Source organism: Branchiostoma lanceolatum, chromosome 17, assembly GCF_035083965.1.
Source record: "Branchiostoma lanceolatum isolate klBraLanc5 chromosome 17, klBraLanc5.hap2, whole genome shotgun sequence".
NCBI lineage: Eukaryota > Metazoa > Chordata > Leptocardii > Amphioxiformes > Branchiostomatidae > Branchiostoma > Branchiostoma lanceolatum.
In genome coordinates this window covers 5152264-5174425 of record NC_089738.1, presented here as the reverse complement: position 1 = coordinate 5174425, position 22162 = coordinate 5152264, and the positions used below count along the sequence as shown (strand labels likewise).

Below are 22162 nucleotides of genomic sequence, written 5' to 3'. Positions count from 1 at the left end.
GTTATAATCTGCTTACTAGTACAAATTCCAACGCAAATAATGTTCTTCAAGCATTATTTTACTAGTAGTTTGTTTTCTTTTGGAGAAAATTCTACTGGTCTAAACTGCTGGCACTAATTCAAGAACAAAGAATAACCTTGGTAACCTAGCAATGATGTGGAGGTGGCACTGCCATTAAAAAAAAAAGAATTTATTCATTAAAATTTGTTAAAAACTTGCAAGTCATGTGTTTTTGTATGCAAAATGCAAAAAAAATCATACTATCTTAAAACCTGAATAGAGCACCATTTCTACTACTAGTAGCCTTAAAGAGGGCCTGCATGGGGGGGTCCCGACAAAGCTCTACGCTAAATTCGGAGGGCCGGCTACGTAATACGCTAAATTCAGAAAGCCTCCCTAGGCTCTATGCTAAATTATGGAGTGGTCGGCAACGCTCTACGTAAAATTAAAATGGCCGATTACGCTCTACGTAAAAGGGGCATGCAGGCCCTCCTTAAATACTCTGTATAATGTATGCACTGTAATGTGTAGTGTTGTTGCTGCGAGTTGACAAACCAGAAAAACTACTTTCCCTAATTTCGACCAGCGAGTTTGTCTGTACGTGTTGGAGCAGTGATTTTGTACACACTCGACTGCCGAATTGGTCACATTGTTCTGTTTTTCTGGTGAATCCTGCTGAAAGCAACCATGTCCTATCAGTATTATGATAACAGGTAAATATCAAAGATTAAGTAGTATGCAAATCTCTCTACAGGTGAATTTGATTATTTTGCGGTGTGGGTGTGGCCGTTACAAATTGTGTATGTTGATAGCAATGCTATTTGTTTTTCTGATGAATCTGACATGGAAGACAACCATGTCCTATCACTATAATTATGATAACACTTTTGTACAGGTAAATCTGAAAGATTTAGTATGAAAATCCCTGTAAAATCTACAATGTACGTGGGTGTGGCCGTTACATGTGTATGTATAGCAATGCTGGCTTATTGTGGTATGTTGGCGTCAGGTATCTAATATGTACACTGAGTCATGACTGTGAACTGTTAACAACTTATTAACAGTTACTATACATGTAGTTATGCATAGTCATGTATTCATTGTAGGTGCTTGAAGATATTCATGGTTTCTAAATGGTGTTATTAGTATGATAAGAACTGTAACAGTTACGTTTATGAAGGTTACTTAGACATCCAGGTAAACAATATATAAAGACAATTCAAACTCTACAACTGGATGAAATTGGGAGACTTCTGGACGTTTTTTAGTGACATCAATCACTCTTCTTCAGCGTCACTAAAAATATAAATGAACTGAAAAACAAAGAATAGATAAGAATAGATAATACACAGTTGTAAAGCCGTTATCAAAGAGGTTTCCAAGTATGCTACAGTTGAATCTTCAAGAAAGATCTACCTTTCCTCCTGTTTGCTAGTATGCCAAATAGTGTTTAGTAAATATGTGTGTATGCAGATACTTGTACAAGTACTACATGTATGCTATGTTACATGCCTGCTATTTTGTTTGTCTATTCAAGTATGTTACCCCGGTATAGTATTAAAGTTACACTAGTATAGATGTGTTAATTTTGCACACTGGTGACTGTATTGCTCGACAATTTTTGTTACAAATATTCCATTGTCAGACATTTAACATTTCACATAGGAACAGGAAAGTCAGGTCTAGACAGTCCAACTTGGCTCAGATTCATGGTCAAATTCCAATCCCCGTGGGTAAACAGAGTTGCGTTGGGGGATTTTCTATAGTCTGAGTAGAGATAGAATGAATTATTTTAAGCTTTCAAGAAAAATAACATAAAAAATTGATGGTCAATTAAATTTTCTCTCGAACTAGATCTAGCGTATAGTGATTTGATAAGTTTTGAATGTGTTTGTTTGGGTATCAGAGATTTCAAATGGTCCTTATAGTCGTAACAAATTAAGTAAAAACAATTAAAAGAATATACTCTTTAGTACACATGTTTTAGTTGATACTATGATTCTACATGAACCAACATTGTCATAATTGTACCAACACTGAAACTGTATATACCTGTTAGTCTACATGTACAGTGCTGGTACAGTTTAAACTTTATAATTAAATTTAAAGCAGCTGGTTTAAAGTGTTGGTAGAATGCTGACAATGTTTGTTCATAGCTAACAGTGAAGTAGTTAGAATGTTTGCAATGTTGACAAACAGCCACTAGGCAAAGTTTACAGTGCAAGGCACCGTGTCAATCTCCTTTCTCAAGAACTTCTGTAAGATATAGTCCTAACTTGGAGAAATTTAAGACATTATTTATAAGCCACTCACTGAGAATTCTGATTTTATATTCAACAGATAATGCTCTTAGACAGCAACTTTAAATCTAGCATTGTAACGTACCAATAGATTTTTTTTCCTCATTGGACTGGTTTTATTATGACCATGAGCAAATATATTAAAGAGCAGTATAATTTTTCTTTCATATTGATGCCATTAAATAAACTTCTTTATCTATTAATCTTAAGACAAGTTAAGTGATATTCATAATCTTTTAGTCCATCATTGCATTTTGAAAGTTTGAACAGAAGAGAGTTAACCTAAGTATTTATTCTTTTTGTTTTAAATTTTCCTTAATAGTTTTGTAAATTTGTAAATGTTCAGGGTATTTATATTTTGGCAGTTGTTGCAGTGACACATGAATCTCTATGTTGAAATTATGACACCAGGAATATGTGTTTCCATACTGTATCAACCGCAAACTGGAAACACTAGGAAACCTCCTTTCCCTGAGACCCTACTGTAAAATTAAGTCCTCACAAAAATGAATGAATTCATGGTAACCATTTTGCATTTTTGTTTCTCAGGAGCCATCATCGCAGACGTCACAACAGGAGTCCATTCAGGCACTCAGGACAGTCGGGTAGCAGTGACAGCGATAGTGGATCTGACTCAGATTCCTACAGTGGATCTGGATCCGGTAGTAGATCTCCAAGCCCTCATTCGCACAAGAAGGGAGCAGAAGGAATAATCGGAGGGGATCTACTGAAGATTGGGTCTAAGCTCAAGTTCGGTAGGAAGCTGAAAGCGCTCGGTTCAGAACTTGAACACAAGGTGAATAAACAGCTGCAGAAGCACAAGTTACAGCGTGAAGACTCAGACGAGGTAGAGGCGAGAAAAGAGCAGGACAGAGTTAGACGCAGGAGGAAGCGTAACCGTGGACACGGGAGACAGTTTGAACAGGATCAGTGGAGAGACAGGAACTCTGCAAGGTCAGTAAATTACATATACGGACCTTGTGATGGTATACAGATCGATATTTATTGTGTATATGGCATGGTGATATAAGTGCGTAGTTGCATATATTGCATGGTAGTACTAGTCTCTGTCACTGTCAGTATTGAAGTTATCTGTTGTAAATCTTGATATTTTTGCTTGGTTTTATTTTTGCCATCACAAATTCATCGCATGAATAGCTAGCAAATACTAATATGTGTTTCCAATTTATTACAGCTACATGTACAGTGACCATACTATACTACAGAATTGTTTCAACCATAAATTCAAAACTTAGAGAAAGCCTCCTTTATCCTACCATGAAATTGAAAATTAAAAAAACACAAACTTAAATGTATTTACAGTTTACTGTGTACTGATGTATTATGTTTAGAAAGTGCAAGTGGCATATGTTTGAAAATGGACCTTATTTTGACCATAATTTTTGAAAATGATAACCATACTACTGACAGGCCGTTCAGTGTAATATAGCCAGCTGCTGGCGCGCCGCGTGCCTGCAAAGCTGGTGTGTTACGCCGAATGGCGGTTATACCAGCTATATAGATACAGACAGACAGACAGATTATTACCTGTGAGTGTGACAGAAAATTGTAAATTTAAATCATGTTTTTATTTGAAAAAAAATGTCAGTCAGGCCTTAATATCATTTAAACAAAATATGGGTGCAGACACATGTATGTAATGATGCAATGATTTAAAGTGCATGATATATTGAAATTTCTCCTGTTCCAGACGCGTGAGAGGCCCCGAAGATCACATCTCCTACCCAGATCTAGAGAATCCCGAGGAAGAATTGGAAAACACCTGGGTACAAGACAACATGGTGTTTGGACCCACCATCAAGCACTTCAAGAATCAGAGCTACTCTGACTTGAAGAAGGAATGTGAGGAGAAGGGGGATCTGTTTAAAGATCCGGAGTTCCCTGCCACCGAGGAGAGTCTGTGGTACGACCAGGCCATCCCCGCTCGTATAGAATGGAAGAGGCCAAGAGTGAGTACAATTTTTACCATTGACAAGTAAAGTAAGGTTTAGCACAAGTCACAAGTGTATTTGACAGACATAGCTGAGAACTTATTTATATACTAGTATTAAGTTATTGATATTACTAGCGCTAGCTAGCTATTGTATGAGACTCATAATGAGAGTCTGATCATGAACAAGAAAAATGTAACTTTTTTCCTTCAACTGTACTAGGAAGAGAGACAAGATACAACAGAATATGTGATCAAAGTGACATCTACATGTATCTGTCATTTCGCTCTATTAAAAGTACAAACACAGCTGGCGTCTAATGACAACATTTTTCCATAATACCAAGTCAAAATATTATTCTTTGCAAATAGGAAATTGTAGACAGAATGAGATTGATAATACAGACAAGAAAATTAGTATACCCAGCTGGTATATTATGTTTGCTTATTTGAATTGAATTTTGAAGGACCTGAACCAGACAGCAACAGATTTTGGAAGATTTTGTTAATTTAAAAGCATTTTAGAGAGTTTTGCAATATCAGCATAAATTCAAAACATGTCCTTATGTCTGTGCATGTGTCCAGTTAGAAGATTTGCTCAAATTTATGTGGAGGAAGTCTTTGTGAGAATGTAATTTAGGTGACGTAGAAAATTATGCTGTTCAAAAGCAAATACTAACCATAATTTCAGTTACATGTAAGTTGGGTAAATTGTTTCATCTTTAATTCTTGGGACAATTTTCTTTATCATTTCACATGTACATGTACATATTGTACATTGATGAAGGTTCAAAATCTTGCAAACAATTCTTATAGCTGGTTCCTTTTATTGTATTCATTGCTTCAAAGACCGCTTTCCAAATGGGTTGTTGATTGAATTATTTTGTAGGAGTCTGAACACCCTGGTCCCACTTGGGTACAGTCTGGTCTGTATCCTGGATACAATTTCATTACCGAGGGCTGCCAGACTCATATATCATGTTTATGTGCACAGAGACAAAGCCGGGATCTTGTTAATGTCACTTGAAGTCAGGGGATGATTGGCAGACGATTGCATTCCGGGCATTGGTTAAATCAGGGCTGAAGTTAGTTTTCCTATATCAACCTCCTACTAGGAAATTGTACTTGAAACAAAAATCAGTCTTATCTTTTAAACTACAGTAGTGCATGAACTAGAAACCGTCACAGCAACAACTACTAGTAAGGTTTGATGGGTATTGCCCATGCCTTTTGGAACCTGATTTGTATTGGCTATTCAGGTTCGGATTCAAGTCCAGGTGTTCAGGTCCGGACCTGAACCCATGGCAAAATGTAAGATTCTATGTCGACATAAAGTTGACATACATTGTACAATTTGAAAAATATACATGCAAAATTATTATACAGTTAGTAGCAAACACAAAAAGCTCAGTCCTAAGCACAAAAACAGGAAATGTTTTCGTCTTTTTCCAGTGCAAGCTTCACGATCTGTTGAAGGTTTTAGATAGTTTAGAACAAAAAGGAGAATATAAGTGAGACATTCTTTTTCGCAAGTCCTGAGTTTTTTTTTACTAATGAACGTAACGTAACCGTTTGTACAAGTCCAGTGTAGGCCCGGATTTTAGTTATACAGCACTTATTGGCTATGAGTTGGCATTAATACCATAAGTCGGAAGTCTTGTCATTGTAATACATGCACATAGAATTTAGCATTAGAATACGAGCAATGTTACATGCACATACATCTTTATGTTTTACAAAACAATCATTGTGAATAATGTATATTGTTGCTGGTGAGAAGTTGTAACATGTGGTATGTTTGCAGGAGCTTTGCGACAACCCACGCCTGTTTGTGGAGGGCGTGTCGGCACATGACCTGAACCAGGGGCAGCTGGGAAACTGCTGGTTCGTGGCTGCCGTCGCCAGCCTCACTCTAGAGAAAGATCTTTGGAAGGAGGTCAGTTATTAGATGACAAGCCTATAAAACATTGCTACATACAGTGTACTGTAAATATCTGTAATTTTGGGTTGATTCACTTTTAATTTGTGGTATTATTAATAATGAAAGTAAACAATGGAGTATTCACAATGTTAACTTTAAATTTGCACTTTTAACAAAAATAAAGTCACATACTGTACAGTAATGGAAACAAACATTTTCCCAGTAGTTTACATGTAGTGGTCACTGCAAAAACTGGGAACACAAATTAAACAAGCTCAAAAATTTCAAGAATTACTGTTATAAATATGTAGACGACGTGTAGCTTCAAAAGAAAGATGACAATGACAACTGTAAAATTAATGTAATATATGTTATATGTTCAAAAGTTGGATACAGTTTTCCAAATGACCAGTGATTGAATTGACATCATTTCACCATAAATGATACATATGATAAAATAATAAATGCATATTTCAGGTCATCCCCGACTATAAGGACCAAGAGTGGGACCCTGAACATCCCGAGAATTACCAGGGCATCTTCCGCTTCCGTTTCTGGCGGTTCGGAACCTGGACAGAGGTCGTTGTCGATGACCTTCTTCCAACGATCAATGGTCAGCTGGTCTACAACAGGTCTAAGGACCAGAATGAGCTGTGGAGCTCACTGCTGGAGAAGGCTTATGCCAAGTAAGTATTGTTTGTTTATTGTTTGTTGTTTATTTCTCTAAAACAGCCTTGTTGCAGGCAGACATTTAATTTTGACTGTGTATTTTGTCCCAGCCCCTGACATTCTAATTTTTTACAACTTACTGTAACAGTTGTAAAATATGATAGGGAGATGTTTGATTATTCAAACAATGAGATCAACATTAATCCTTAACTAAGTTACTGATGAAACTAGGTGGTAAAATGGTATGTGCCACCTGATCTGAATTCTGTATCCATATATACATAGCGTAACACACCAGCTTCGCAGGCACGCAGCGCAGTAGCGTCTTATTATATTTACACTAAACAACCTGTCACACCTAACCTAAAAAATGTACATCTAACTGTATTGTTCAAAGCTACATGTATCTACTGACAGAAGATGCTCCTAATATTGTACCTTTTAGCATACGTGATATATATTTCATATGTCAGCTTCAAGAGTGGACAGGAATGTTTTCGGAATATGAATGATATAGCTACAATTTTTACTAAGACATGAAGTGGTTTCTATGATATTGTAGTATCATCAAAATGTTATTTGATCCATGTGTAGTTGTAGAAGACCTTGCAAAATTCACAATCACAGTACTTGTTGTGTCAATAAAGATTTCATGTATGACATTTTATAATATGAATGTACTTATTTCCACTAGGCTTGCTGGATGTTATGAGGCCCTGCAGGGTGGGAACACACTGGACGCCCTGGTGGATTTCACAGGGGGGGTGGCGGAGCCCATCGCTCTGGACAAGGGGGGGTATCGGGAGGACGAGGAGAAGAAGGAGAAACTCTTCAAGGTCATGCATAAGGCGGCCGAGAGAGGATCGCTTCTCACCTGTAGTATCAGGGTAGGTTTTCTTTTTCAATATTTCATGATGATTTTAAAACTTTCCAAGACTGCTACGTAAGTATGCCTTCAGGTTGCAGGGCTTGAAATTAGCTTTTGGGAAAAGGTGCACTAGTGAACCTAACCTAAAAATTAAGGTGCACAGAAAAAATTTTGTGTGCACAACACAACACAACATGAAATAAAAATATAAACAATTCATCATCAAACAATATACAACAAACTTTATATGGGTATGCCTAAACACCACAAACCACCACAAACCACCGCAAACGGGTCTAATATGTAGTGTACATGGGCAGGGACCGTATGTCACGCACTGAATACATTGTATATGTTGAAAATATGTATAAATAATAATAAAATACTAAGCAAATCTTAGTGTTAACCAGTTAAATCAAGTTATTCCGCTCATATCAAGATCGGAAGAATTTTTGGCCGGATCGTAATTGTATTTGAAGCTGAAAACACTCTGTGTACAAGTCTTATGACTTTATAATGATACAATTACATTGTACTATAATCTATTACCAACAATATCCACTTTTTATCGATAATTATCGCCTCGTCGTCTGTCAAGCTAGAGAAAAGGTATCAAAGAGTTCTCCACTAGTGCAGAACCCGAACACCGACGATCCAACATGGCCGCCAAAAATTCTTCCGATCTTGATATGAGCGGAATAACTTGATTTAACCGGTAAACACTTAATTTGCTTCATATTTTTTATTCATTATTGCATATGCAATGTATTCAGTGCGTGACATAAGGTCCCTGCCCATGTACACTGCATATTAGACCCGTTTGCGGTCGTTTGTGGTCGTTTGCGGTGGTTTGTGGTGTTTAGGCATACCGACTTTATATTACTTTTTCTGATACTTAAATTTCATGTTCTTAGTAATATGTATTACTAAGTGTCACTGTTTTATAGTAGTTATACTGTACCTGTACCCTATGGCTATAGCCTACAAAAATATAGGTGCACTGGTGCACCCACAGTCAAAAATTAGGTACAAAGGCTCCAATTTTGGGTGCACACAGGTGCACATGCACCCAGTCTTTCGAGCCCTTGGTTGCTACATCTGTGTAAAGGAACACGACATTTGTATTTAGTTGTATTTACTCAATACATGTAGGTGTATTTTATTTTAAACTTTTTGTGTAGAAAATTTTCATGCTTGACCTTACAATGTGATTTGATTCTTGAAATTCAGTTATACACGAGGCTATTTGCATTTTATCCTCTAGGTGACCTCTAGAGATGAAATGGAGGCAAGTACAGAGATGGGCCTGGTCAAAGGTCATGCCTACAGTGTCACAGCAGTCAAGAAGGTCAAGGTCGGGGACTCCGGCATGCTGAGTGGGCTCCTGGGTAATCAGGAGAAGATCTACATGATCCGGATGAGGAACCCCTGGGGTCAGAAGGAGTGGAGGGGACCATGGAGTGATGAGTAAGTAGGGTCAGAGTTCAAAGATCTTAGGACAGAGTTCGTGTATCAGTAATACTGCACAGATTTAGTACACAGCAGTGTTAGTATTTATAGTAATTATACACAGAAGGAGTGGAGAGGACCTTATGGAGTGATGAGTAAGTAGGGTCAGAGTTCAAAGGTCTTAGGACAGAGTTCGTGTGTGAGTATTAGTGCACAGATTTAGTACACAGCAGTACTAGTGTTAGTATTTAGAGTAATTGTACACAGAAGGAGTGGAGAGGACCATATGGAGTGATGAGTGAGTAGGGTCAAAGGTCTTAGGACAGAGTTCATGTGTCAGAATGCCAGGCTGACTGGAGGTAAACTATAATTATTTATTGGCCTGGGGTCGTGCGGTCTAACGGCAGGGTGTTTTGGCCCAGAACCTAGAGGTCCTGGGTTTGAATCCTGTCATGTCACCATTCTCTGCCCAGGTGTAAATGGGTACCTGACTTTGGTTTGGGAGGTAAAAGGCGGTGGAATGTGATGGCACAACTGCCCCTACGACCTCAAAAAGGCTACCTTTACCTTTTACCTTCATTAGAATGTGTAACCAGACATGATTCATACTGGAAGATTACACAATGTGACTGAAGATAATGAATATTATGTACTGTTGTTATAAGAATTTTCTTGCGTTCCCCCCAACAGTTCTCCTGAGTGGCAGCAGGTCAGCAGTTCTGAGAAGGAAAAGCTGGGGCTGGTTAAAGATGATGATGGCGAGTTCTGGTCAGTGTTCTCTCTGTTCTGTTTATTTTAACAATTTTAAAAATCTGTTACAACTCTTTATAAGCTGGTATACAGCTGTTGGTTGCTGAGCTTACAAAATGTATGCTGTACTATTGGCCAGTTTTAACAACAAATAAAGGATTGAGCAAATACAAAGTGTTTCAATGTGTAATATCTAGTACTAACTTAAACTAAGTTATTCCACCAGGGTACATAATTACGCCACCCTGAAAAGATTGGTCTAAACAGATCTCCAACCCAACGTCCCCCCGTTTAATGCACTCCTGGACCTGTGTATCTGGACTGTGCATACCTGGGGGTTATCGCATTAGAGCTCTCTCAAACCCTCTGTTTTTTTAAATGGCGGAATTATGTAATCTGGTGGACTACTGTAAAATTAATGCAGAAATGTCTGCGGAGATTTAATTTCATTGTAGAAAGAAAATGGAGTGTCCACGGTGGTTTTGAGTTCACTCACTCACTCACACTTCGCGTTTGAAACAATAGTAGCACTTACACAGTCACACAATGGAATGGCTTTTCGCTGTGGTTTTAAGTTCGTGGTAAAGAGTTCACCACAAAAAACACAAATATAAACCGCCGTGAACATTTCTGCATTTACAGTCATGTTTTACAGTCATGTTAACGGTGGTTATACGTTTTGTGCTGTCTTCCCCAGGATGAGTTTTGACGACTGGATCACCCATTTCTCGGACGCGGGAATCTGTCGCCTGATCAACACGTCCCTCCTCAGTATCCACAAGACGTGGGTGGAGTCCCGCGTCTTCTCCCGCTGGAGGAGCGCTCCCGGAGACCCTGCCCATAACCGTGCCGGCGGCTGTATGAACAACAGGGACACCTACCTTCAGAACCCACAGGTCTGATTCAAGCTTCTTATATTTCTTATTGGAACTGCATTGTACAACCTGCTTTGAATTGAGATTGGTTTTGGACCTTTTATAGAAAGGAAGCAAAAATAATGTACTAGTAACTTGAAGAATAGTTATCCCGGACCAGTAGTTACACTAAAATACAGTTATTCAAGCAACATGCAGTACTGGATATGATTTTGGGAAATCCAGAAAATCTAGTTGCGTGTTGATTGTTACTGTTTTTTTCGTATCTTTATTACCTGTATGTCTAACCTTCATCAGCGTAGCTTTTTGATACTACATGTATAAAGAAAGCACAAAAGCTACTTAACAATCAGTATGTTTGTTCAGTTGAACTGAAATTTCTCTCATTTAAGTCTTAGGTAAAGTAATGAATAAATATTGGCCCCAAGAAACTGTCATTGAAGTGTCCAAGGCATAGGACTAGAAATAGTTGGAATACCTTTTAAAGTTTGCTGTTAAAGTGATACATGCGGTCTAAAAAATTAATTTGAAATGAATGTGGAAGGATTTTTCTCGTTTCTCTCTCATTTCAATATAGAGTATAAATAAATGCTATATACATTTAAGTCAAATTGTTTTGTGTTCAATCTGTGTGTGACTGTCTAATGGCTGCCCTCATATTTTCCAGCTGCTGATGTTTTAACCTATTATATATTTTCCCTCCATGTCTGTCTTGTCTGTTTAACTGACCTGTGAAGTCTCTGTCTGTCTTTCTAGTTTGTGTTCGACGTTGTGCCGAGAAAGACCACGCAGAAAACCAAGAAGGTTTTAATCAACAATAAAATGTGGATGTGGGGTGGCATGCATGGCTTATTTTACGGTTTTAGGTTGAATATTGGGGGCTTTTGCACAAATCTGCAAATATTACGTCTTTTATTTGTTAAAGGAGCCCAGAGCAATTTCATAACGTTAAAACTGAAATATTCTGGATATGGTAATCTGTAAGATACCAACAGTCTAGTATGATGTCCTTTATATTTTGGGACCACCAAAATATCAGATATTTTCAATGAGTCCTCACCACACAACGACATCACACTTTTGCTACATGAAGGTCGATATGCAATGGGATACTGTATTATATTATTATGCAGAAATATTTGTGGTGGGTTTATGTTTGCTGTTTTCACGGCGACCGTCTTACCGCGATCATAAAACCACCGCAAACATTTTTGTCCAATACTGTAGCAGTATGTGGCTATAGCACTACCGCGAACTTCAAACCACCGTGAACACTCCATTTTCCCCTTAGCGTGAAATAAAAACGATGCGAACTTAAATGCATGTAGTGATTTTTATATATTTGTAAATATAAGAAGGACTAGAATTTGAAAATCCAACTTCCAACGGGCTGAAATAGCTTTAGGCTCCTTTAAGCTGCACAAATATCAGGACTAACCGGCCAACTGAGAAAAGTCTTTATTTTTAGTAAGAAAGTTGGAGACCAAGGTGAAGTCACATGCAGGGGTGAGCAACATGGTGGATTGTGCTGGGTTATGTTGTAGAGTTAGGTGCACATGTACAGTCTTAGTGTAGAGTTATTGTTATGATCATGGTTTATGTACACATGTATGTTTAAGTATACTAGATGATTATGTTATTCTGTATTTGTGATGTGTCATGCCTGGTGCTTCTACTGCACATTTTCTAGAGATTGTACTAAAAAAAAAAAAGTGCACAAAGAAAAAAATATCGATCAATTTCATTGTCAAATGCACCTTGAATTAAGAAACTTGAATTTTTTTGGAAGAAAACAAATTGTTTTAGAAAGTGGTCATCTAACGTTGGGTAACCTAAATTCGCGGGGTACTTAAATTCGGGATTTTTCGAAAACGGGGTATTTAAGGATACGTGCTAGATGCAACATAAGTAATACCGCTAGAAATGCAAACCTGCCAGACTTACGTATTCAGAACACTGTCTGAAAAGCTTCGATAAGCATGGATTATAAGGCGACGAGGTCAAAAACTCTCCGTCCCTTATTGGAACAGTCTGAGGACTTCGTGGGAGACTTAAACAACATGGTTGTCGGCTGGTTTATAAGAAAAATGTCACATCCAATTCCTGCTCAACACATTTATTTACAACTTATTACAATCTCTTTTGCTAACCTGCAACTGGATTCTAAGTGTGATCAATCATCAAAACTCCTCTCTGTTGCTACAACCTACGGCACGTGTATTTTCCCGCCGCCATATTGTTAACCAGAATCCTGTTGTCAAGCAGACGACAAAGGTTTGTGAGGAACACTTTTTTGTCTAAATGCTGCGTTTGATAGTGGACTGAGGAAGATATTTTCCTCAAAGTTTGCTCCTAACACAACAAGGAACACATGGACATAGTAGTATTACCATTGCTACGGCATCCAGCTAACTTCCCATGAATAATGTAACGTTACACGTTGCCCGATGATGACGATGGGCCGACTTTGAGTGAAGTTCTACCGACTCAACACACGGGTTGTACCCGAACTGGCCTGATGTGTGCGGTACGGCCGTTTTTTCGTGTATTTTTTTTACTTGGACACGTCTATATCCATAGCACTCTCCTCAAGCCAAGGATGGAACGAATAGCTGCTGTATAAAATGTGATTAGCGGTAAGATATTCAAGACGAATCTTCTCTCCCGAATTAATGTGCCCCCCTGTCCGACAGCACCGTCATTGTGCGTGCGGCGGACGGTAGTTTCAAGTTGAAATATTATGGTGTCAGCACGACTAGAGACAAAATCTACCATATATATGATTAGTGCAAAGATAGTGCATGATACTGACAGAATTATAGAAAAAAAGGATGGTTTATTGTTCTGCTAGATTGATTTCAGTCAACCATTATCGGAAAAATCCCGAATTTATGTTACCCAACGTTATAAATCAATACCTGATCTTTTATAATACTATTTTGTAATTACTAAATTTTGTAGAAAAGTCACAACTGCACAGTGCATGGCTTTTAACAGTAACAAAAACACATTTTCCTTATGATTTGTTCTTTTAGTTAGTCAATGTTGTGTATGTTCTCAAAGTAGTTCAACCGTTCATTAAAATCTATAAATTTATTACTGTCAAATGATAGAATATTATTTAGTGATAAGAGAAATGTTCTGTGCTATTATAAAAATTGGATTGTGTTTTGGAAATAACATATTGCTGTAATAATTAAAGGAAACAGACTATTGTAGGCCTTTTCTACACATTCCTGTAAAAGAGTAAAAATTTCTGTGAAGAAGAGGTACAACTTTATTTTGAGTAACTAAGCTACGATGACCATTTTTATTTCCAAATTCAAGTCAGTATCATTATAATACAAACATGTAGTATATAGTACTGTAATGTTTGCAAGAAGAAGAGGCTGTCTAAGTTAAATTTTAATCTATGATGTGTGTGTTTGTGCCCCCCTCCCCACAGGTCCTGTTTGATGTGGAGAAGGATGAGGACACAGTTCTGATCTCCCTGTCCCAGCCCGACACACGACAGTCCCGCAAGGAGGGGAAACAGGGGAATCTGACCCTCGGCTTTGCTGTCTACAGGGTAGGCAACTCTCTTTGTATTTTTTGTTTGAACCTTTGTTTATTCATGATAAGCTCAAATCAGCACGCAGGCCATTTTTGTTTTTCATTCACATGTATCACATTGATAAGCAGCAGCACCTATAGTATCCAATGTCATGTAGTTGCAGTGCAATGTGAACCAGTCAAAATTATCCTGAGGAGGGTGACAGACCAAAATGTTGGTTTGATTAAAAGACTAGGTTGTGTACAACAAGTTTTGTTATTCAGTGACTTATACCAACCTGATGAAACTATTCACGGGTATATGTATTAAAGCTTAAGTATGGCAACTGTCACAATCAGGTAGCTGAGCTAAGTTTGTGAAAAAAAGATTGACTCGATGACACAATCTTTGTTGACACAACAAAAGTACAACTATACGTGCAAACAAACAAACAATTTGATACCAAAAGAATTTAACTAGTAGACATAGTTACTAATATTTGTCAATGGGTAATTCAACATGTTGGATTTAACGTATCACTCTAAGACTTATAGTTATCCTTTATATAACTTGAAAGTTTACATTTAAAAACATCCATGGTATAAACACATAAGATCACAGCCAGTTCTTTTGAGAAGGGGGATTGGAAAGACAGACTTTTAACTTTCTGAAATCACTTTTAAGACCACTGAAACCTGGCTGACACAAAGTGCTCTGGTTTTAGAATTGCTCTTATGATTTATCAATGAAACATTCTCAATTTATGCAATAGAATTCTGCCATGTAGTCCAGATACCATATGCAATAACTTCTCAGACACGTTTCTTTTTCAAATGGAACCCTAAAATAAAATTCTTCTGTAGGTTGAACTGAACAGGAAGTACCGTCTGCACACCATGAAGGAGAAAGTTGCAGACTCCGTCTACATCAACACTCGCAGTAACTTTGTCCGCACCGAGCTGCGCCGCGGCCGCTACGTCGTCATCCCAACTACGTTCGACAAGAACGAGGAGGGCGATATGATGCTGAGGATCTTCACTGACACTGACAACAACTGCAAGTAAGTACAGTGGTGTTGCTATCATGCCCCCTAGTGATTGTTACTTATAACTGCAGATATCAAAGGTAAAATGAGTCCTACTTCTTTTGACAACAACTTCAAGTAAGTACGGTGGTGTTGCTGTCATGCCCCCTAGTGATTGTAATTTGTAACTGCAGATATCAAAGGTTAAACGAGTCCTACTTCTTTTGACAACAACTTCAAGTAAGTACAAAGGTGTTGCTGTCATGCCCCCTAGTGATTGTAATTTGTAACTGCAAACACCATCAAAGGTAAAACGAGTCCTACTTCTTGTTTTCATGTACATGTCTTTCTAGATCTGAAAAGATTAAAATCTCATTAGTAGGACATAGATAAATCATATTTTGTATGAAGCCAGGTAAAAAAACGTATTAAGTTGTGACAATCATGTTGTGTCTTTTCAACCCTGCTAGTGACCCTTGTTTGTTGTGGTTAGCAGAAAAGATGTCATTATCTGTTATATTCTATGACACCTGTACTAATGAATTTACAAAACCTGTGCCGCAAAAACGTTTGATACTGGTGTTTCAGACTGGGCAATTAAACTGTCGTTATCACACAGGGCTCCACTTTTATCACACATGCAGGCATCCGTAAAAAAATTTGAATGCATTTCGAGTGCACCGGTTGCAGCACTGTCGAAAATTTAAATACCGTCCATGGAGATTGGAATCAGTGTTGTTACAGTTTTTTGGTCGAGGACAAAAATCTTGGGCAATACGGAATATGCAATGTTGTATTCAATGTGTACTGCCAAGACTAAGATAATTCTTCCCACATAGGGAGCTGTGTAAGGACCAGCCCACGGCCTCCTGTTTCTCAGGACTCCTCGGTTACCCACAGGCTGTCACAAGTGTCCATCTCCTGTCTGCTACTGGTCTCTCCAAGAAACACGGTCAGTTTCTCACGCTATCCATGTTACATGTATCTCCATTGACATTAGTCCACCGGTAGAGCTGTGTACCGGTACACTGTATCGATACAGTACCGGGTACAATCAATTAGGTACAGGTCCAAAATACCTGAACCCTGGTGTACTGGTACTAATCAGGTCAAGCCTGACTCGGGATAGCCAAATTTTCATCTGTGTTTTTATAAATAATACCTAGCACAATTAGATATTATGTTGTTACCAGTTTGAACATGCTTTTGTCCTAATATTGAAAATCTACCATTTTCTGAACAAGTATTTTAGGAACAGGTTCAGATCTGGACCTGTACCTTAGATTTGTTTTGTTTAGTTAAAATTTGTCCAATGGGTTACATAAATCTGCCACTTTGAAAAACTGTGGGGCAGATAGATCTCTAGTGCAGCAGCCCCCAAATATGCCAGTTTAGATATACAATTTACACTGGAGTTCATTTTACTCATGGACGTTGGGTTGGAGATCTGCTTGGACGTATCTTTTTCAGGGTGGCGGAATTCTGTACCCTGGTGGAATTATGTTCTGTAGATGTTAGCCGTAAAGAGCTTACAAATTTGATTCTTTCTGGTGTTACAAATTTGATTCTTTCAAATCGAAAAAGATATTTGGGAGTCTTGGAACATGAATCAATTAAACTCTCTCTGTGTCTCTATCTCTGTGTCTCTGTCTTTCTGTGTCTGTGTGTGCGTCTCTCTCTCTCTCTCTCTCTCTCTCTCTCTCTCTCTCTGTTAAAGGAACTTTTTACAAGAAAATAGGTCAGTTTTTCTCAACACCGATTTCTTTTATCAACACCTTGTTACCTTGAATGATAACTTGTAGAAATTTTATACTTTCTGAAAAATGACATTTTCTTTACATAGTGCTTGAACCTAAATTTTAAGAAAAAACAACTGGCGCCCTTCTTAAGTTTCAAAGTAGGTGCAGCAATCTACATTGTGTACCTTCGAGTTGTGAGAGTTAGTGTAGAACAGGGAGGACAGTGTCTGTCCTTAGTGCTGATTGGTTAATACATAATGTTGTTGCTCTTCATGATGCTGATTGGTCACTGCTGTTGCTGACCTTGGTGCTAATTGGTTACTACTGTCTCCGTCCTTGGTGCTGATTGGTCACTACTGTTGTTGCCCTAAACTTTTATGTTTGTATACATGCTTACATATTAAAGTTACTGTATAGTAGATTTACAATTGTAATGTTTATGCTTAGTACTGAAAGTGTTTTTGTTTCAACACTGACTGCAGACACGTATGCGGTGATCAAGTCTGGAAACAAGTCAGCAAAAACAAGGGTCGTTGAGGACAGCAGCAGCCCGGAGTATGATGAAGAAGCTATCTTCTACCGCAAGGACCCCAGAAACCCCATCAAGATTCAGGTATCTCAACTATTTATGTCATAAACTTTCAACATGTTTCGGACCAGCTGATATTTTGGGTGATCACACAAGGTTCTACTTTAATCAGACATGTACATTCATGTACAGTGACTTTCATGGACTCATTCCAATGGACTTCTTGTATGCCGCTCTTGAAAATTTGAATTCTGGATTTGGACGCTAGAACTGAACAAGTTTTGTTTGAGGAGACAAAATTTTCTCAACTTCTGCCAGTACAATTACATGTAGCTCTGGCGCATTATGCATTAAAATGTGTGTTTTCTCACATGGGTATGACAGACATGTAGATAAGATACAACATGGTGTATTCCGTTTCTCCCAATAGGTTTCAGCCCGATAACATGTTTTATTCTATATTTAATTTTATACCCTTGACTTATACATAATTTGCTCCGTTCAGTATCTATCTCCTGAGATGACAGTGTTTTGTGTCTTTGTCCACCAAGTGCTTAGTTTCTATGACCAAGCAAAAACGTCTGATGCATCTACTGTGAGTTATCATATGCAAAGTGTAGTCAACAAATATGTTGATATTTTGACCCAGTCAAAATTAGATGCAGTCAAAATCAGAATTGAAACGATCAACAAATGATTTCAGATGTTTACTTTTTGTAATAATATTGTGAACTGACAGCAGTAAATGTACACTGCAGTGGCATCTTGTGGCGCAAGTGGTAGAGCGCGCGGCTGTCAAACAAGGGGACCCAGGATCTAATCCCGAGTTGTGCCCAGAGACATGTCCGAACTTGCGTCCTGACGTTGTGCCCTTGGGAAAGGCACTTAACATGACTTTCCTCACTTTACTCATGTGTAAATGAGTACCTAGCTCATCTAGGGTTAGGGACATCCCTCGTATAGGACGTTAAATGGAGGTCCCGTGTTTGGGGAGAGCCACACCCCGCGCACGTAAAGAACCCACCACACCTTTCGAAAAAGAGTAGGGGCATGTCCCGGTGTACGATGGTCCAAAAACCTACAGTCGGCCGCACATGGGTTCGCTTCTGGCTAGTTGGGTAACCCTGGCAACATGTTGAACCAATAAATTAATAAATGTACAGACTGTAGTTTTCTCCAATCGCTTAACTCAATTTTACTACTTTGTTATACCAGATTTGGAAGAAGGATCTGATCAGGGATGACCTGCTGGGTGAAGCGACCATGATGTGCGAGGTCAACAACTCCACCAAGCAGCACGTGGTGCACCTTGAGGACAAGGACGGGGGAGTGGGTGCGACGGGGAGTCTCAGCGTCTCCGTCACCAGTCACGACGACCTGACGGCAATCTAGATATCACAACGACTCACTAAGCTCATTAAAATGGTGTAGCGAGATAGCGAACATCCACTTTATTATATACTAACTTCCACTTAAGCCCCCCTCTCACTGGACCCGCAGCACACTGGCTGCGTTGCTGCATTCTAGACTGGATTTGTGTTACCCTTGACTTTATAATGGGAATATCATTCTAAACGTACAAGTATGACCAAAAAGGCAAAAAAAAAAGTTTAAAAAGATTCATTTTTTGTCGATGAAATTCGTTGAGTGCTTAATGTCAATTCGATCAGCCGTAGCGACGCCGCCAGCGTTCCGCAGGTCCAGTGAGAGGGGGGCTTTAGGAAATGTACTTTAAAGCCACTTTCAAAGTTTGATCTTTTATTGCCTCTTTTATGTACTATTTTTGCAGTACGTTGTGCTTCTGGTGAACTTCTTTGTCTTAGTGGTCTTATTGGTATTTGAATTCCTTTATATCTTTTATGTCATTCATATCCCTTTTATGTTGTAGCATAGTTTTGTACTGAGAAGCTACAAGCAGACTTGCTGGCTATTTAGTCTAAATCTCATATTTAGCTGTTATGACAATTTTGATTTTCAATCTTTTTAGCTAGATGTATGTACTAGATGTCTTTTACCAAATTGTTGTGTTTTAAAGATTTTGTATGTCCTGTAGAAAAGATACATGTATTTAGCTGTGAAGTTGTTGCAAAAATTCTTCCCCCGAACTTCGCAGAATTTTGCATGGCAGAATCACTGAATCTCTACTAAAACTGCGCAACTATGCTAACACAATATTTTCATTATAAGCAATATATAATATAATGCCTTGAAACCATAACAAGCTAGAACTACATGAATAAGATGCTCTATACCTTGCAGTCTTTCACCTCTACTGCTTGCACCAAAGCTGCGTTTGGCTGTGATTCCAAAGATGTCTATCAAATCAGAATTGTAAAATGTTTGAGGGCATTTGCCAATTGAAGATGTGTGTTGCCTTGACTTCGATTGTTTTTGTTGAGAGGAACTGAATTTAAAAGAAAACTTTCAATCATGGATGCCTACAAAATTGAACATTATGTTGTTGTTTTTGAAACAAGTCGTTTTCATTTTTGATTTTACTCATGAACCTAACTGGTTTGATGTCGAAAAATGTTGCAAAAGTCCCTCCAATCTAAAAACGTTTGTCTTTTAGTTTATTGTCTCGATGAAATCACTTGCTCTTTATGGCAGTGGAAATGAAAATGCACGTAACTACATTTTAATAGACTTAGGTTCATAAAGGCTATTGTGTGGTGTTGGTATGATTATGAAAATAGGGAAAAGGAAAGAAACAGATTCATTGTTGTTGTGGAAAACTAGACATTCCAAGAGCTGCATGAAAGATTGTCATTTCGACAAAGAATTTAGAAATTGAACAAGAAGAGAATCGCTCTATTTTTGCAGGCTTTGTACCTTTTCTGGTGACAATAGTTAGCATTTACGTACTATTGACACATTTGTAATTTTACAGGTATCTCTACAGTAACTGTTGAATGTTTTGCAATCTCTCTCCATTGGTATACTAAGTACATGTATAATGCTACTAATAGAATGGGGAAACCCTGAAAAAAAAGATACCATTGTGTAAGATCTACATTGGGTCTAGTATTAAGATTCATTAGATTTCACGCTAATGCCTCCTTTTTTTCTGTATTTTTAATTAAATTCTAGGTTGAAACTAAACCTAAACTAAAGGTGTTTTTAGATTGGTAGCTTTCAGAAAGTGAATGAAGATTTTAGACTTAAATTAAAAAAAGGAAAAACACAGTATATGTATGTGTGCTCATGTTAATTTGGTAGTTAACTGTTAGACGATATTCTGTATGATTGTAGAATTGTTGAGTCTTTATGTGGATTTTGATATTTTGACACATTTAGATGTAGGTCAATAATGCACATGGTAAACAACAAATACAATTTTGTGTTAATGTGAAAATGTACACGTATGCATTCATCGCAGTGTCACTTTTCAGTTTGTTAAGCCGTTGTTGCATACTTGAACGAAAGTGCTTTGACTTATTGTTTATCAGCTTTTGTTGCGTTCTATCATTTTACACTAGATTTTTAGTAATGGAACAACATTTGGAGGATAATCAAGTAGATTAAATGTTATTAAGAAGGGTCTTTAAGATTGTTAATATCAACTGCATTGACTAACAGTACATAATCTACAAGACTAAGAACAGTAATATCAATGTGATTTTGCACCACTGATTTATTCCACTTACATGTATCAAGACTTAGTATAAATCTAGAAATTCCTATTACATGCATCTTGAACTTTTCTTTGTGATGTAAAATGTGGTCTTTTCACTTTGCATGAAATTTCACATTTGCACAGTATGTCTAGTATATTTGGCACCATTCTTTATGATGTGGTCATTAAATAATGTGGGCTTTATTTGTTGAAAGTCTATTGTTTTCATTGATGTGTGATTCATTTAGTTTTAGTACTTAGCCTGGAGTCATCCTAATCAGTCATTACCCTCCAACAAGCGTATTTTCCCCACCATTCATTGGAGGAACTCTTGTAGTAGTGAAGTAGGCCTCAAAATACAATGTACTGAGAAGTAGGAAAGTTTGATTTATTGATTTTGGAGGTAAAAAAAGAAGAGCCAGGGTTATCCAACTATTGCAACTGAGGGCTATTATACTATAATTACAGAGAGTAAGCTATGAGAGTTTGGCATTTAGATAAATCTTAATTGTTAAATCTGTCCTACATCACTAGAATTTCCTTATAAAAATTATAGGTAGTGTATACTGGCCTAGTAACAGAGTTTTGTGAAATAAACTGGGTTCAATCATGGTACTGAAGCGCCGACTAGTGATCCTTGACGGTACTGCAAGCTTGAAACTGTCGCAGGGCATTTCGACCGTTCCTAGCCTGCAGTACCGTCACCGATTACTAGTCGGCGCTTCAGTACCATGATTGAATCCATGAGGAGTCTTGTTCTCATACAGAAGATATTTGCTTTTTCACCTGTAGCCCCACCATTCACGTAAAGGCATTTTGCTTTCTTACTACTGGTAATTCAGGACTTAGGACAGAGAGGCCCTTTTTGATAAAACCTAAATCTAGGTGGGGTAGATAAAGTGCAACTACAAAATATAACATAGGAGAAATCAAGAGAAA

General features: G+C 37.9%; 1 protein-coding gene across 2 annotated transcripts; it reads left to right on the top strand.

Moving 5' to 3' along the window:
* Positions 1-583: 583 nt before the first annotated feature.
* Positions 584-21427, top strand: LOC136423659 (calpain-5-like). Of its 2 annotated transcripts, XM_066411919.1 has the most exons (15): positions 584-713; positions 2850-3254; positions 4012-4270; positions 6056-6187; positions 6650-6858; positions 7536-7728; positions 8974-9176; positions 9849-9926; positions 10606-10804; positions 11540-11587; positions 14229-14351; positions 15179-15375; positions 16179-16291; positions 17561-17691; positions 18823-21427. In XM_066411919.1, exons 1-15 carry the CDS (start codon positions 688-690, stop codon positions 18997-18999), a joined length of 2493 nt encoding a protein of 830 aa, XP_066268016.1. In that variant the 5' UTR covers positions 584-687; the 3' UTR covers positions 19000-21427. The 2 variants fall into 2 exon arrangements, with proteins under 2 accessions (XP_066268016.1, XP_066268017.1); XM_066411920.1 differs by lacking the exon at positions 11540-11587 and having other exon boundaries at positions 585-713.
* The last annotated feature ends 735 nt before the right edge of the window (positions 21428-22162 follow it).